We start from the raw sequence: 14,643 nt of genomic DNA on the forward strand, positions 1-14,643 counted from the left end.
GTCCCAAAGAAATTGGACCCAAGGAAGCACACACCAAGGCACATCATAATTACATTACCCAAGATTAAAGATAAGGAGAGAATCTTAAAAGCAGCAAGAGAAAAGGAGACAGTTATCTACAAAGGAGTGTCCATAAGACTATCAGCTGATTTCTCAAAAGAAACCTTATAGACATGAAGGGGCTGGAAAGAAGTATTTGAAGTTATGAAAGGCAAGGACCTACATCCAAGATTACTCTATCCAGCAAAGCTATCATTTAGAATGGAAGGGCAGACAAAGTGCTTCTCAGATAAGCTCAAGTTAAAGGAATTCATCATCACCCAGCCCTTATTATATGAAATGTTAAAGGGACTTATCTAAGAAATAGAAGATCCAAAACTATGAATAGTAAAATGACAACAAACTAGTAACTATCAACAATGAACCTAAAAAACAAAAACACAAACTAAGCAAACAACTAGAACAGGAACAGAACCAGAGAAATGGAGATCACATGGAGGGTTTTCAGTGGGGAGGGTGAGGGGGAGAATGGGAAGAAATGTACAGGGAATAAGAAGCATAATTGGTAGGCATAAAACAGAAGGGGAGAGGTTAAGAACAGTATAGGAAACAGAGAAGCCAAAGAACTTATATGTGTAACTCATGGACATGAACTGAGGGAGAGGGAGAATGCTAGAGGGCAGGGGGTGTAAGGTGGAGGGGGGATAAAAGGGAGAAAAAATTGGGTAAAATGTAATAACATAATCAATAAAATATACTTAAAAAGATTTCATGCAACTTTAATGACTTGAAGATAGGTGGTTTCAAACAATAAAAAATAAAACTATTTTAATTCTATTATATGAGGTCAATTTCTTCCAGTTATGATGAAGTGTACATATTACTTATATATCCATAGCCTGGGAAAAAGACAGTTCAGAGAAAAAGGATATTACCTTAAAAGGAGGAAAAGAGCTTTAACTTCAGATTTGCTAGAAATCAACACAATACTAGAATTACATTCTAGAAACAGTAATTATAGGAGAAAAAGAATGGATTCTATTATAGCCAGCTATAAAATGTGGATACTACTACCAACTTCAGAGTTATTTGGAAAATAAAATGAAATCTTATATACACACAGTGCTTAGCATAATAAAGGACAGTTAATAAATCTTTAATAAATGGTAGCTATTAGCCCTGGCTGATGTGGCTCAGTGGATTGAGCACTGGCCTGTGAACCAAAGGGTCGCTGGTTCGATTACTGGTCAGGGCAGATGCCTGGGTTGCGGGCCAAGTCCCTGGTTGGGGGTGTGGGAGAGACAACCGAATCTCTTGCACAATGATGTTTCTCTCCCTCTCTCTAAAATAAACAAATAAAAATTAAAAATCTTTAAAAATAATAAATGATAGCTATTATTTACTAGTCAGTTAATCTTCTGGGCTATGGTCCTCCCACTGTTAATAACAGGAAGATTCTTCAGAGTTACTGAAGGGATAATATAAAATATGTACATAAAGTGCCCAGTTAAATACCTAGCACAAGCAAGCACTCACTAAAATAACAGCATGGGATAGAGTAAAATTTTCATAAAACAGTTTTCCCCTAAATCTATCTATTTAATGCTCTACACTATTCTCTAATCTCTTGGAAAAAATTAGTAAGAAGTTGAAGTCATAAAATTGTTACTCAAAAATTAAGCATGGTTTTCTGATCTTATAGGTAGCTAACCAATGCCAATTTACAGAATTTGATAAAGAAGGCAAACCTGTCCTCCTGATGAATGCATAAAAAGAGGAAACATCTTGCTCTGCTCCTATTATTTTCCTCATTTATTAGATGTATCCTACCAGTGAATAGTTAATAGAACAATAATGGAAAACTACTGTGTACTAGCTCAAGGGAAATTCCTAAGATCATTAGTGGGATGCATTTTGCAGAAAACCTAAATCTGGGAAAGTATAAACAGTATGTTCAAAAGAATCATCTGGAGAAAATTGCTAAATCTTTACAATAGGATTTGTTACTGAGAAAGAATTTCTTTTTGTGAAGCCTCTGTACAGTGACTTATTTACAGAATTGAGGGATGGGAGTCAATTGTAAAGCACTATGTATTATGGAAAAGGAAAAAAAGAGTCACCTGAGCTCTGCAAAGGCCATCTTTAAAAGAGACACAAAATGCACGAATTAGTTGCAAAAGATGTATGTGTGACTTGTTCTGCTATGAGCTCAGAGTCAGTAAAACCTAACTTGGTGAGCTGAAACATGATTTTTTCATTTTATAGAAAAACAAAGAAATGCAAATAAAGAAATAAACAATATCACTGACCAGACCCAATATGTATTTAAGTAACCCCTTTTTCCATCTTTGCCCACACACTGTCTCAATTTCTCCTTTTTATTAGAGCATTTCAAAACCAAGTACTCTATGTTATACCAATTAATCTCAAAGCAGAGAGGCTGGCATAATTCTGACATTTCCATAAGTGTAGAATAAAAGATTCTGCTGCTTTCAATTGCCTATGTTAAAGAAAATAAAAGCTGGTTTGTTCACTTGCTCAGCAGCTAGCTTTAAAAACAAATACAAAGGTTTCATGCTGTCATAGTTTTATTTTAAAGAATACTGGTGAAAGTCAGGTAAGTAACTGGATAACAAATACAAGTTAGGAAAATACTAGAAAAAACAAAAGTAGACACAATTTCATACAAGAAATATATTAACCAACTAGGAAGAACCACCCTATTTTCCATATAAATTAGTCCTAAAGCTAACCTTTGGTCCTCATTTTATTCTCCTTTCAATCCCTTCCAGGAACACAGTACCTGCCTCCTTCTGTGTGGCTAATAAATGGTATTTGATTTTCTAAGACCTTCAGAAGGTAGCATTCCTTGGACACCTACTCATTTCAGGTGCACCCCATCATTTAAATATTCCAAAGAATTTCCTATGTAGCTAAATGTGCAGATAAAAACATGTTTCTATGTTTGCTCTAGGTGATTAAGGACAAGGTAACAAAAGCTTTAGTTCACAGGGCATTGTAGATGTCATCCACTGCACTACCTCTAAGAAACTGGTAAGTGTTCCGTATTATTAACCCAATATTCAGAATTATTAACTTGTTTCTACACTGACCTTTGCTTTTGATCCCAATGAAAAATCAGCCGTATTGTCGCAGCATGTCCCCAACTTTCCCCTGAGGGAAAAAGAACATAATACTTATATATTGCCTTACTGACTAGGTTGTAAGTCTCTCAAAATGCCTCTGATCAAATACAGTTTTACTCTACCTAGTTTAACATAACACGAGTAAACTTGGTTTTTAAAAACCTGGTATGTGGATAACATCCTGAAATGAATGGAGTTTTATATATTTAAGGCAATAGTGAAGATCAATATCTTCTATTTGCTTTTAGAAAACTTCATATATAACATATTGGCCACTCTTCCATGTATCAGGACTACTAACATATTTCTGACTATCAGAAAAAAAGCAAGAACTCTGAAAGAATATTCTTAAAGATTTTAGTAGAAATAAGTCTTGAAGCACTGTATTCTAACAAAACCATGACTAAGGTTAGGAAATCTATTCACTGTTATATAATTTGTATTTGAATAGATTCACCATTCCTCCTGCCTAAGACAGTGAGCTTTCTGAAGGCAAGAAGCATCAAATGGCCCTGGCTGGTGTGACTCAGTGGACTGAGCACCAGCCAGTGAACCAAAGGGGCGCTGATTCTATTCCTAGTCTAGGGCACATGCCTGGGTTGCGGATCAGGTCCCCAGTACAGGGCATGCAAGAGGCAACCACACATTGATGTTTCTCTTTCTCCCTCTCTTCCCCTCTAAAAATAAATAAATAAATAGATAAACAAACAAACATCATATGACTATTATATGCTCAGTACCTGACCTAGCAGTTGCTATATAGTAAATGCTGAATTAATGTTAACTGAAAAAAATGAGTCAGTATCTAAGAGCACAGTGTTCCATGCTAAGATTTATCAGTGAATAAGACAGATAAACTCTCTGCTTTCATGGAGTTTACAGTACTCAGTAAGCATCAAATGAAAAAGGTAGAGAAAATGTGTTTAACCAGAAAGGTTTATCTGATTTATTACCCACCCAATGCTGGTACCAGCAAGGCCTGATTTCCATCGATCTTCGTTGTCATCTGATTAGTTAAAACTACCTACAAAACAAAATGTGACAAAATTACATGAGTCTCCTCTAAAACTTATAAAGTAAATAGTCCTGTGATTTTAGTATTTGAATACAATCTAATTTAAAGATGTATTTAGGTAATGAAAACTTCTCTAATAAGTTTACACATAAAAATGAGTAGTTATCTGAAAACATAAGCCTACTGAACATAAAATTTTTTTAACAGATAAGAACAAAGAAATTCTTCTTATGAAAATGGAAGAAAATAGCCCTGACAGGTGTGGTTCAGTTGGTTGAGTGATGTTATGAAAAGCAAAGGTCGCCAGTTCAATGCAGGGCACATGCCTGGGTTGTGGGTTCAGTAGAGTTCAAGAGGCAACTGAGTGATGTTTCGCTCTCACACTGATGTTTTTCTCCCTCCCTCCCTCTCCTCTATCTAAATAAATAAATAAATAATAAATAAATATTTTTTTAGTGGAAGAATAAAAATAAAATAGATAATATATAAAGGTCTAAAGAGACCATGCACAAAAACTTCACAACTGGGAGAATCAGGAAAATTCTCACTTTTAAAATTAAGGTTGTATAAGCCAATAGGAATAACCAGTCCAACAGCAGCAACATCAGTAATGGTAATAAACATTTTTGAGTACTTAATACATGCCAGAAACTATGCTAAGTGCTTTACCTTCCTTATCTTAGGTAATCTCCACAGCAACTCTATGAATTAGGTATTATTATTGTTATTATTACAGTTTAACATATGAGAAATCAAAAGCTTAGAAAGACTGAATTTGTGTTCTTTAGTACTGTTGCCTCTCTGGAATGTATTTATTCAAAAGAATATAGAATTCTTAATAAACAACTCAAAACTTACATTTTTAGGGAAGAAACAAATATAGAATTATGATTTATGATTTTACAGAAATAAAGAAACTAAGGCAAAGAATTATGAGAAAAGAGCTAAAATCAAAGAATGTACAGTGTAAGAACTGGGAAAAATGAAGCCCAGTAATCAGGTCAAATGACCCCAAATTATGACTGTTAGTCTGCTGACAAAAGATACAGGTGTGCTTTAATTACAGATGGCTCTAAAGACTAAAAATATTGCTACCATATTTTTCCGACTGTAAGACGCACTCCCCCCCCCAATTGAGGGGGGAGATGAGGGTGCGTCTTATAGTCCAAATGTAGCTTGCCTGGCAAGCTATGGGGGGGTGGGGGGTGGGGACAGTGTGGCTGTGGAGTGGGGGTTTTTTTGTTCTTCCTCCTCTAAAACCTAGGTGCATCATATGGTCTTGTGCATCTTATAGTCCAAAAAATACGGTAATTCTTTTGGATTAAATAGTGGACTATAGAAAAGATCCCATGTTTTGAAAGTAGTAATGTTTTGAGTAGTAGTAATTTTAAAGTAGAGAAAATGAAAGTATTTAAGGCTGACCTAATACAGTAAAAGTCAAATTATCTGGCACTGTTTTATCCAAAATTCTCTAGAAATAGTTATTTTAAATATTATCCCAATACAGATCTTCCCTCCAAATACTACTTGCAAGCTGTCACTGATAAAGAACTTCTATGAAAAGCAATGAGAAAAGGTATCTACTTTGAAAAAGTCATCAGTTTCGTAAGAAAAATGAGAAAGAAAAGGTTGTCTGGCTATTCCCACTGCAGTGGTAACACCCTAAAATTTTTGTTTAACTAGAGAGGAGAAATCTGTAATCCATCTAGATCTCAATTAAGCACCAACTGGATGACATGACTTTCTTCTAGTTCCTCTCCCAGAAAGTGCCATAGTGGCTTCCTCAGTGTTACCTCAGGCCAGGAATCTTAGAACAAGTGAAAAAGGAATTTAAATTGGTAATTAACTGAAATATATGACTAACTGGCATCCCCAACATGCTGAATAATATAAATACCCTTTATTGTACATATTACCAAGTGTTTAAGCTCTCCCGACTGAGATAATTAATTATACCAAAACTTTGTTAGAGGTGCCTATCCGATTCTGCAGCCATAGCTTTTTAAAATTAAATTATAAAACTAAAAATTCAGTTCCTCAGTAGCACTAGCCATACTTCAAGTGCTCAAGAGCCATATGACTACTTTATTAAACTGAGCATTTTCCTCTTTGCAGAAAGTTCTATCAGACAGGATTAGGGAGTAGTTTATCCATATCTTGAGGAAAATGTAAATAAACACACTGCTTAACAGCTGTTCAACATCCCCAAATTAGAATTTGCACTGTTAGCAAATATTTATAAAATTACACTACTTCTGCAAAAATGTTGGGTGTACCAGGATCCAAATGAAAATTATTGTGTAATAACTCCAAGCTCCTACAGAATGAGTCTTGAAATAGTGAAGTAACAATCACTTTGAAATGATTAACTTCATTGCTTTAAAAATACTCTGCTACCGAAATGCCCTTCAATTGATGAACAGATAGACAAATGTGGTATATTGAGAAAATGCAAAAGTATTTGGTCATAAAAAGGACACTGATACATGCCACAACATGGATGAATCGTGAAAACCTTATGCTAAATAAAAGAATCCAGACATAAAAGACTACTATATTGCATTATGCTATTTCTAGAAAATATCCCGAAAAGACAAATCCATAGAGACAAAAAGCAGACAGGGAGAGTGCAGTGGAGAGTGACAGCTAATGGTAAAGGGATTTCCTTTGGGCATGATGGAAATGCTCTAAAATCAGATAATAGTGATGTTTGCACAACTCTGAATATACTAAAACCCACTGTACTGTACACTTTAAAAGGGTGAATTTTATGGTATGTCTATTATATCTTAATAAAACTGTCAAGCATTTCTGCTAATAATCAAATAAACGCATCTCTAAAATGACTCCACATCATTTTGGCAAAGATTTAAAAGAATCAAACTTGGTATAAAGACTTGGAAAAAACAAAAATTCCCATTCATTGCCATAGAAAACATACTTTGGAACATGCTTTCTGAGGGTAATTTGATAATATATAGCAAGATGTTTAAAATAGAGCTATCCCTTTGGCTTAGTATTTTCAGAAATAACTGGTTGAATGGACAAAGAAGTATATAAAAGTTATTTTTTTAAATAACATTTTTATTTTTTTTAAAGACTATATTTATTTATTTTTACACAGAGGGGAATAGAGAGAGAAAGAGAGGGGGAATAGAGAGAGAAAGAGAGGGAGAGAAACATCAATGTGTGCTTGCCTCTTGCATGCTCCCTACTGGGGACCTGGCCCACAATACAGGCATGTGCCCTGACTGGGAATCGAACTGGCGACCCCTTGGTTCACAGGCCTGTGCACAATCCACTGAGCCACATCAGTCAGGGCTATATAAAAGTTATTGATTGCAGTGTTTTTTTTGTTTTTGTTTTAAGATTTTATTTATTTATTTTTTAGAGAGAGGGGAAGGAAGGGAGAAAAAGAGGGAGAGAAACATCAATGTGTAAGAGAAACGTAGACTGGTTGCCTCTTGCACACCCCCAACTGGGGACCTGGCTGTAACCCAGGCATGTACTCTGGCTGGGAATCAAACCAGTGACCCTTCGGATGGCAGGCTGGCGTACAATCCACCGAGCCACAGCAGCCAGGGCTGATTGCAATGATTTAAATGGTGAAAAACTGGAGTCAACATTAAAGACAACCAATAAGGAAGTAGTTAAAAAATGTCTACAGCCCTGGCTGGTGTGGCTCAGTGAATTGAGTGCCAGCCTGAGAAACAAAGGGTCAGCAGTTTGATTCCCAGTCAGGGCACAAGCCTGGGTTGAGGGCCAGGTCCCCAGTAGGGGGGCACATGAAAGGTAACCACATCTTGATGTTTCTCTCCATTTCTTCCTCTCTTCCCCTCTCTCTAGACATAAATAAATAAAATCTTTAAAAAAACCTAACCTTTTACAATCATACAACAAAATACTCTGTAGCTGTTAAAATAAGGTAGACCTATAGTAGTTAGTATATATAGAAAGATGTTCACAATATATTAAGTGAACAAAATATTGCTTTGTATAACATGTACAATATGATCTTTAAAAACATGTTTTATGTATGCATAGAATAAGTTTGGAAAAATATGTATACTAAGCTCAACAATAATCATCTCCACATAACAGATAATATAATTGCTTACTCTCTACATTTTGTTGGTTTAGAAATTTTTACAGCAAGCATATAACTTAAAATTGTAAATTGTATTTATCATCATAGGTCATATATGCTTCTATACCTGCTGACCAGGAAATTAAAAATCAAGCAAAGAAGAATTTATCAGGTAAGAGAGGAAAGAATGCCCTCAACCCCACAAAATCCTATCTCTAGAAGTAACCACTGTTAATACTCTAGTCCTTTTGATATTTTTCTTCATAAGAATAAGTATAAATGCTCATATATAATTTTTATTTTTCTCAAAAGTAGACCTATGAAATATAGTTGGGCAACTTGAATTTTTTCAATTGATCATATTCTGAATATACCTTGTTTCATGTTAGTACGCATACATTTACATTACTCTCCTTAAACACTGCATAGTATTCTGTGTTATTGTTTGGATTATTTTTTTTTAAACAGAAAAGATAAAGCTATTTCTGTTAAAAACAAAAACCTAAGGAGCTATTAGTCTTGAGTGCCCCCTACTGGGGGCTCTTCATTGGTATTAACAGAATGCCCTCTCCACTTTTGAACTTATCTTTACCTCTGTTCCCACTCACATTTCAAATCTAGAAAAGTTAGCTGCATTTCAAATCTAGTAGAGTTAGCTCTGCCTCCAAAGATCTTGGTTGTTCACACTGTGGAATATTCCTATCTCTCTGAATCTGTGATTATACACACAGTTAAATAAAAATGGGAGTGTTGGAAGAGCTTACCTAAAACACAACAAGTATATTTAGACAAAAAACACTGTAATTACCAAAGGTGGCATTTATTCATCAGAGTCCATTTTTTAAATATGGCATCTTGATTATGCCTATTATTTTCCAAGAAAACACTTATGACTGGAATTAATTTTTTATAATAACCAAACCAAAACAAAGCTACATTTAAAACTATGTCTACATTATTTGCTTTTAGTCAGGCAAATTCTGTTCTGCTACTTCTAGAAATTAATATTTGATACAATATTTTTAATTATAAAATTCTCTTGACTAATTATACTTACAGCTAATCTGTGATTATTTGCAAGGCTGATCATTTGCTGGGCTAGGCCATTTAGTAATCGAGTACGAAGGGACAGGTCATCAAGGTCATGACGAAAAGGAAAAGCAATACCATCCACTATCACTAATCGAACCTAAATACAGAGAGAGATTAGGTTTGGTATTAAAAATAAAATTGTATCAAAAAAACATAACCCATTGCACAAAAACCCCTTAAAATCCAGTGTTCTATTTTCAATTCTACAAAGGCTTTATTTTGAATAATTATGTATCTATTCACCCAATGCTTTTTGCACTAATCACTAAAAGTTAAAATGTATTCTGGTTTGATAATTTGTCCCCTTAAAAAAGTAATTCAGCAAAAAGAAAAACAAACATTTACAATTTTCTTATCAGTTGCCACTATATGAGGGGAGACCCAAAAAAACCTGGAATTATCTTCTGGAGAGTAGGCCCCTTGTAGTAGAGGCTTCCCCTGCTAGGTGAGCATTCTAGGAACCCATCTGTATCAGTGTACCAATTGGTGGTGTTGTCAGAGGCTTCGTTCACTTTCAGTGAATTTTCTTTGAACACTCTTTCAATACATTTGGCCCATTTCATGATGGGTGAATATTTTTGAAGACTCTTTCAACACATCTGCTCACACTGTGCTGAGTGTTTAGCAGTTTTTGACCAAAAACAGCATGACCTCACTGCCCCACCCTCCCTATTCACCCAATCTCACCCACAGCAGCTTTTCTGTTTGTTTGTTTCCCTGGAAGAAAAACGTCTTCAAAGGGAAACGTTTTCCAGAAGCAGGAGAGGTGAAACAAAAAACGGCAGAAGGACTAAAAGGAATCATAAATGTCAAGTTAAAAAACTGTTTTGAACAGTGGAAAAAACATCTGCATCAAATGGAGAGTAGTTTGGGGATGACTGAAGTTTAAATATGTAATAAATATACACTTTTTATAAATAAATTCTGGGTTTCTTTGGGCCCCTCCCCCTTGTACATAGTCTTTACAAGGGTATTTTTACATTGATAAAAATCACTTTTGAATTTTTAGTTAAACAAATTTCTCAATTAAATACATCACTTGTTACCTTCAGGATTCTTTTTATATTAAAAACACTCTTCAAATATTAAATTATAATAGCTTCTTCAAAAACTTAATTAATGGTATACTTTTCCCCTTATTTTTTTATTTTTAAAATTGATTTTATTTTTATTTTATTATTTTTTATCCTCATCCAAGGACATGCTTGTTGACTTTAGAGAGAGGGGAAGGGAGGGAGAGAAAGAGGGAACAAAACAATGATGCGAGAAACATCGATCGGATGCCTCTCATAGGTACCCAGACCAGGACCAAATCCACCATGTAGTCATGTGCCCTGATGGGTAATCCAACCTGCAGCCTTTCAGTTTATGGGACAGTGCTCCAAACGACTGAGCCACACAGACCAGAGTTCTCTTTAATTTTAAATATACTATAGGGCAAATAACTATTACAGAATCTGTTAAAATAGAGAATTCAGCATGAGGTAGGTTTGTCTTGAATTACAATCAAGATTTACTTATGGATGATAAATATTTTCACGACAGTTTCATTTCTAATATAATCCAAATAACGGCTCCTACAGTAAAGAGTAAACAAATGAAAAACTGTAAGATTTTTTTTTTCTATCTAATAAGGATTAGGCTAAGAAGAGGCTTTTGTAGAAGCAATGTATAAGTTTTAAATATTTTTTTAAAAATTGCCCTGGCTGTTGTGGCTTAGTGCATTGAGTTCTGGCCTGAGAACCAAAGGCTTGCCAGTTCGATTCCCAATCAGAGCACATGCTTGGGTCAGGCCCCCAGCGGGGGGGCACATGAGAGGCAACCACACGTTGATATTTCTCTCCCTCCCTTCCACTCTATCTAAAAATAAATGAATATGCACTGGCTGGTATAGCTCAGTGGATTGAGCACAGGCCTGTGAACCAAAGGGTCGTTGGTTCGATTCCCAGTCAGGGCACATGCCTGGGTTGAAGGCCAGGTCACCAGTAGGGGATGTGCGAGAGGCAACCATACATTGATATTTCTCTCCCACTCTTTCTCCTTCCCTTCCCCTCACTCTAAAAATAAATAAGTAAAGTCTTTTAAAATATATTTAAAGATAAATAAAATCTTAAAAAAAAAGAACAATATAATTTTTAAAAATTAAAATAAACTTTTAAATTTATTAATTTAATTTTTTAAAGAAAAATTTTGTGTATTTATTTTCAGAGAGAGGGGAAAGGAGGAAGAGGGGGAGAGAAACATCGATGTGTGAGAGATAGATACATCAATCAGTTGCCTCTCACACGCCCCTAGCTGGGGACCTGGACCACAGCCCAGGCATGTGCCCTGACTAGGAATCAAACCAGCAACCTTTCAGTTCACAGGCTGGCACTCAATCTACACCAGCCAAGGCAAAAAAATTATTAATTTTAGAGAGAGTAAAAGGAAGGGAGGGAGAGAATGAGAGGAAAAAAACAGCACTGATTTGTTGTTTCACTATTTATGCATTCATTGGTTGCTTCTTTTATGTGCCCTGACCAGGGATTAAACTCACAACCTTGGTGTATCTGGATGAACTCTAATTAAATGAGTTGCCTGGCCAGAGCTGTAAGCCATTTTCATATCTTTTATTTACAGTACTCATTCCTTCATTCAGCAAGTATTTATTGATACCTAGTATATGCTAGTCACTGTTACAGGCATTGGGGAACAAGAGACAAGATTCCTGCTCTCTTGTAACTTATATTCTAGTGGAGTAAGAGACAATTAACATGCTAACAAATATATAAATAAGATATTTTCTGACAATGATAGGAGCTCTGAAGATACTAAAACTGGTCCTGGCCGAGTGACTCGGTGGTTGAAGCATTGGCCCAAAGGGTTTGCAAGTTCGATCCCCAGTTAGGGCATGTACCTAGGTTGCGCGTTCAATCCTAGGTTGGGGCACCTATGAGAAGTAAATGATTGGTGTTTCTCTCTGATATTGATGTCTCTTTCTCTACCCCCCTTCTCTCTAAAATCAATCCTCAGGTGAGGATCAAAAAGAAAAAAGATATGCCCTGACTGGTGTGGCATAGCAGCAGGTTGGGCGCTGTCCTGCAAACTAAAAGGTCAGTGGTTCGATTCCCAGTCAGGGCACATGTCTGGGTTGTGGGCCAGGTCCCCAGTTAGGGGTATATGAGAGGCAACTAATGATGTTTCTCTTCCTCCCTTTCCTTTTCTAAAAATAAATTTTAAAAATCTTTTTTAAACAAAGATGCTAAATCGGGTGAAAATGACAAAGAATAAGTAATTAGTGGGGGAGAGGGAGGCTAACTTAGACTAGATCAAAGTACCTTCTTAAAATGAAATATGCAGCTGAAAGAATAAGGTCTAGCTCTAGCTGGTGTGGCTCAGTGGATTGAGCACAGGCCTGTAAATGGTAAGGTTGCTGGTTCAATTCTGGGTGAAGGTACATGCCAAAGTTGCGGGCCAGGTCTCCAGTTAGGGGGTGTGTGAGAAGCAACTGATCAATATTTTTCTCTCACACTGGTGTTTCTCTCCCTCTCTTTCTCCCTCCATTCCCCTCTCTCTAAAAAGAATAAGGTCTATCTGTATGCAATGATACAAAAAGATATGCAAAGCACTAAGCCAAAATAGAAAGTGTAGAACAATATTATGGTATAATCCCATTAAAAAATGTTAAAAATGGGAGCTAGATATTTTAATATAAAAAATTTTTTGAGAAGACACACAAGGAACTATTAATAGTGGTCAACTTTGGGAAGAGACACCAGGAAGCAGCAACAGAAGGGAAGTTTAATTTCCATTTTATACCTCTCTATACAGTTTGTTTGATAGGAGCAATTCCACCATTACTGGAGGTGGAAACTCATTCTATATTACCTCAATTTCTTCCTTACATACACATGCTAAATAAATGTAAATATTAATAAGTTGTAGGACAAGAAAGGAAGAGATTTTCTAAATTGGCTTATGACACTGTACTATTTACTTATTTTTCACATTAACCAAAGACACCTTCAATAAGTTACCCATATTTTGCCATTTATAATGTGCTCCTATGTATAATGCGCACCCACGTTTTGGCCCAAACTTTCAGGAAAAAAATATTTCATTTTAATTTTTTTATTCAATTTTTAACTCATTTATATTCAGATACTTGTTTTTTGTAATATAAAGGAATTTTAACATTTATTTTTTAATATGTTATGGTACAAAAAATTTTATGTAACAAATACTTACAAAACACAAGAATAATACAAGGTACTTCAGGTACTACCCTTGCATAATGCACATCCTTATTTTCCCCTCGAAAATGTGGGCAAAAAGGTGTGCATATACATGGCAAAATACGGTCGTTATATTATTTCAGTAGTTTGAGCCATACCTTTGAGTGTTCTGAAAGGAAGTCTGAAAGGAGATAAACTTGTGCCAGTAGCTCTGTGTAGTCACGACAACGAAAATAATAAATATGAGAAAGAATATTTTCAAGAGTGAAATTCTCCAAAGCCTTGGGGTACACTGAAATAAACAACAAAACAATCTTAAAATAATTAGTGTTGCCTGTTTTGAAATATTGGTAACTATAAAAAAAAAACCCTTTGAAAAACAAAATGTTTCACTAACAAAAACCTTAACTTTAATTGAAAGATGATAAAATTATAGCAAAATTACTATGAACTATTATTTTATAATTCCTGTCCTATTATTTTCATAATAATACTTTTCCCACTGTTTCCTTACATACTAGGCTATCTAGAAATTGTTCATATACATATACAACTAATTTTAATGCCTACCTCTTCATAGTTCTAGTTATTGGCTTCTTTTGAATAGAAGTAGCATAATAGAATTTCTCTGTCTTGTTTTTTTTTAATAGGACTACAAACTAACAGTTAAAAGTAAAAATGTCCAAAAGCATTTTTCCCCTTAAATGCCATAGTATAACTTGATAATTAAAGTAGAAGCAATGATATAAAATGATATTCCTTGCTTAGATTGGATTTAAAAATAACCAGTTTGGCTTTGTACATATTTCAGAGAAAAACCAGTTAAAAATTGTTTCATTTCAAAATGTTACTTAAGGGTTAACACTGCAAAAACAAAAACAAAAAAACCCAGGAAATTAAATTTCAGAAAATATTGCCTATTGCAAATATACATTTTAAAAGTTCATTTTTCACTAAAAAATAAGACCTTAATCATACACCAATCACTAAAAGGTTTATATCCCAGTGTTTATATTTACACCTACAGTATTTGCAATATTTTAAGACACTATTACAAATATACATTGTGACATGAGTAGCTTTAAGGAC

The 14,643-nt window shown here is 35.0% G+C and overlaps 1 protein-coding gene across 5 annotated transcripts in view; it reads right to left on the bottom strand.

The window, feature by feature from the left end:
• RAD51C (RAD51 paralog C) overlaps positions 1–14,643 on the bottom strand; it is a 32,063-nt gene that overhangs the window by 12,682 nt on the left and 4,738 nt on the right. For all 5 annotated transcript variants that reach the window (XR_008425194.1, XM_045182572.2, XM_053911884.1 and 2 more), the window contains exons 4-7: positions 13,713–13,846; positions 9,306–9,437; positions 4,104–4,170; positions 3,114–3,174 (exon numbers count right to left, since the gene is read on the bottom strand). Coding sequence is in view for 4 of the 5 variants with exons in the window: in XM_045182572.2 (XP_045038507.1) it covers positions 3,114–3,174; positions 4,104–4,170; positions 9,306–9,437; positions 13,713–13,846 (394 nt within the window). In the remaining variant the exon portion in view is untranslated. The remainder of the gene's footprint in view (positions 1–3,113; positions 3,175–4,103; positions 4,171–9,305; positions 9,438–13,712; positions 13,847–14,643) is intronic.

The sequence above is a fragment of the Desmodus rotundus genome, chromosome 9 (genome assembly GCF_022682495.2).
Source record: "Desmodus rotundus isolate HL8 chromosome 9, HLdesRot8A.1, whole genome shotgun sequence".
NCBI lineage: Eukaryota > Metazoa > Chordata > Mammalia > Chiroptera > Phyllostomidae > Desmodus > Desmodus rotundus.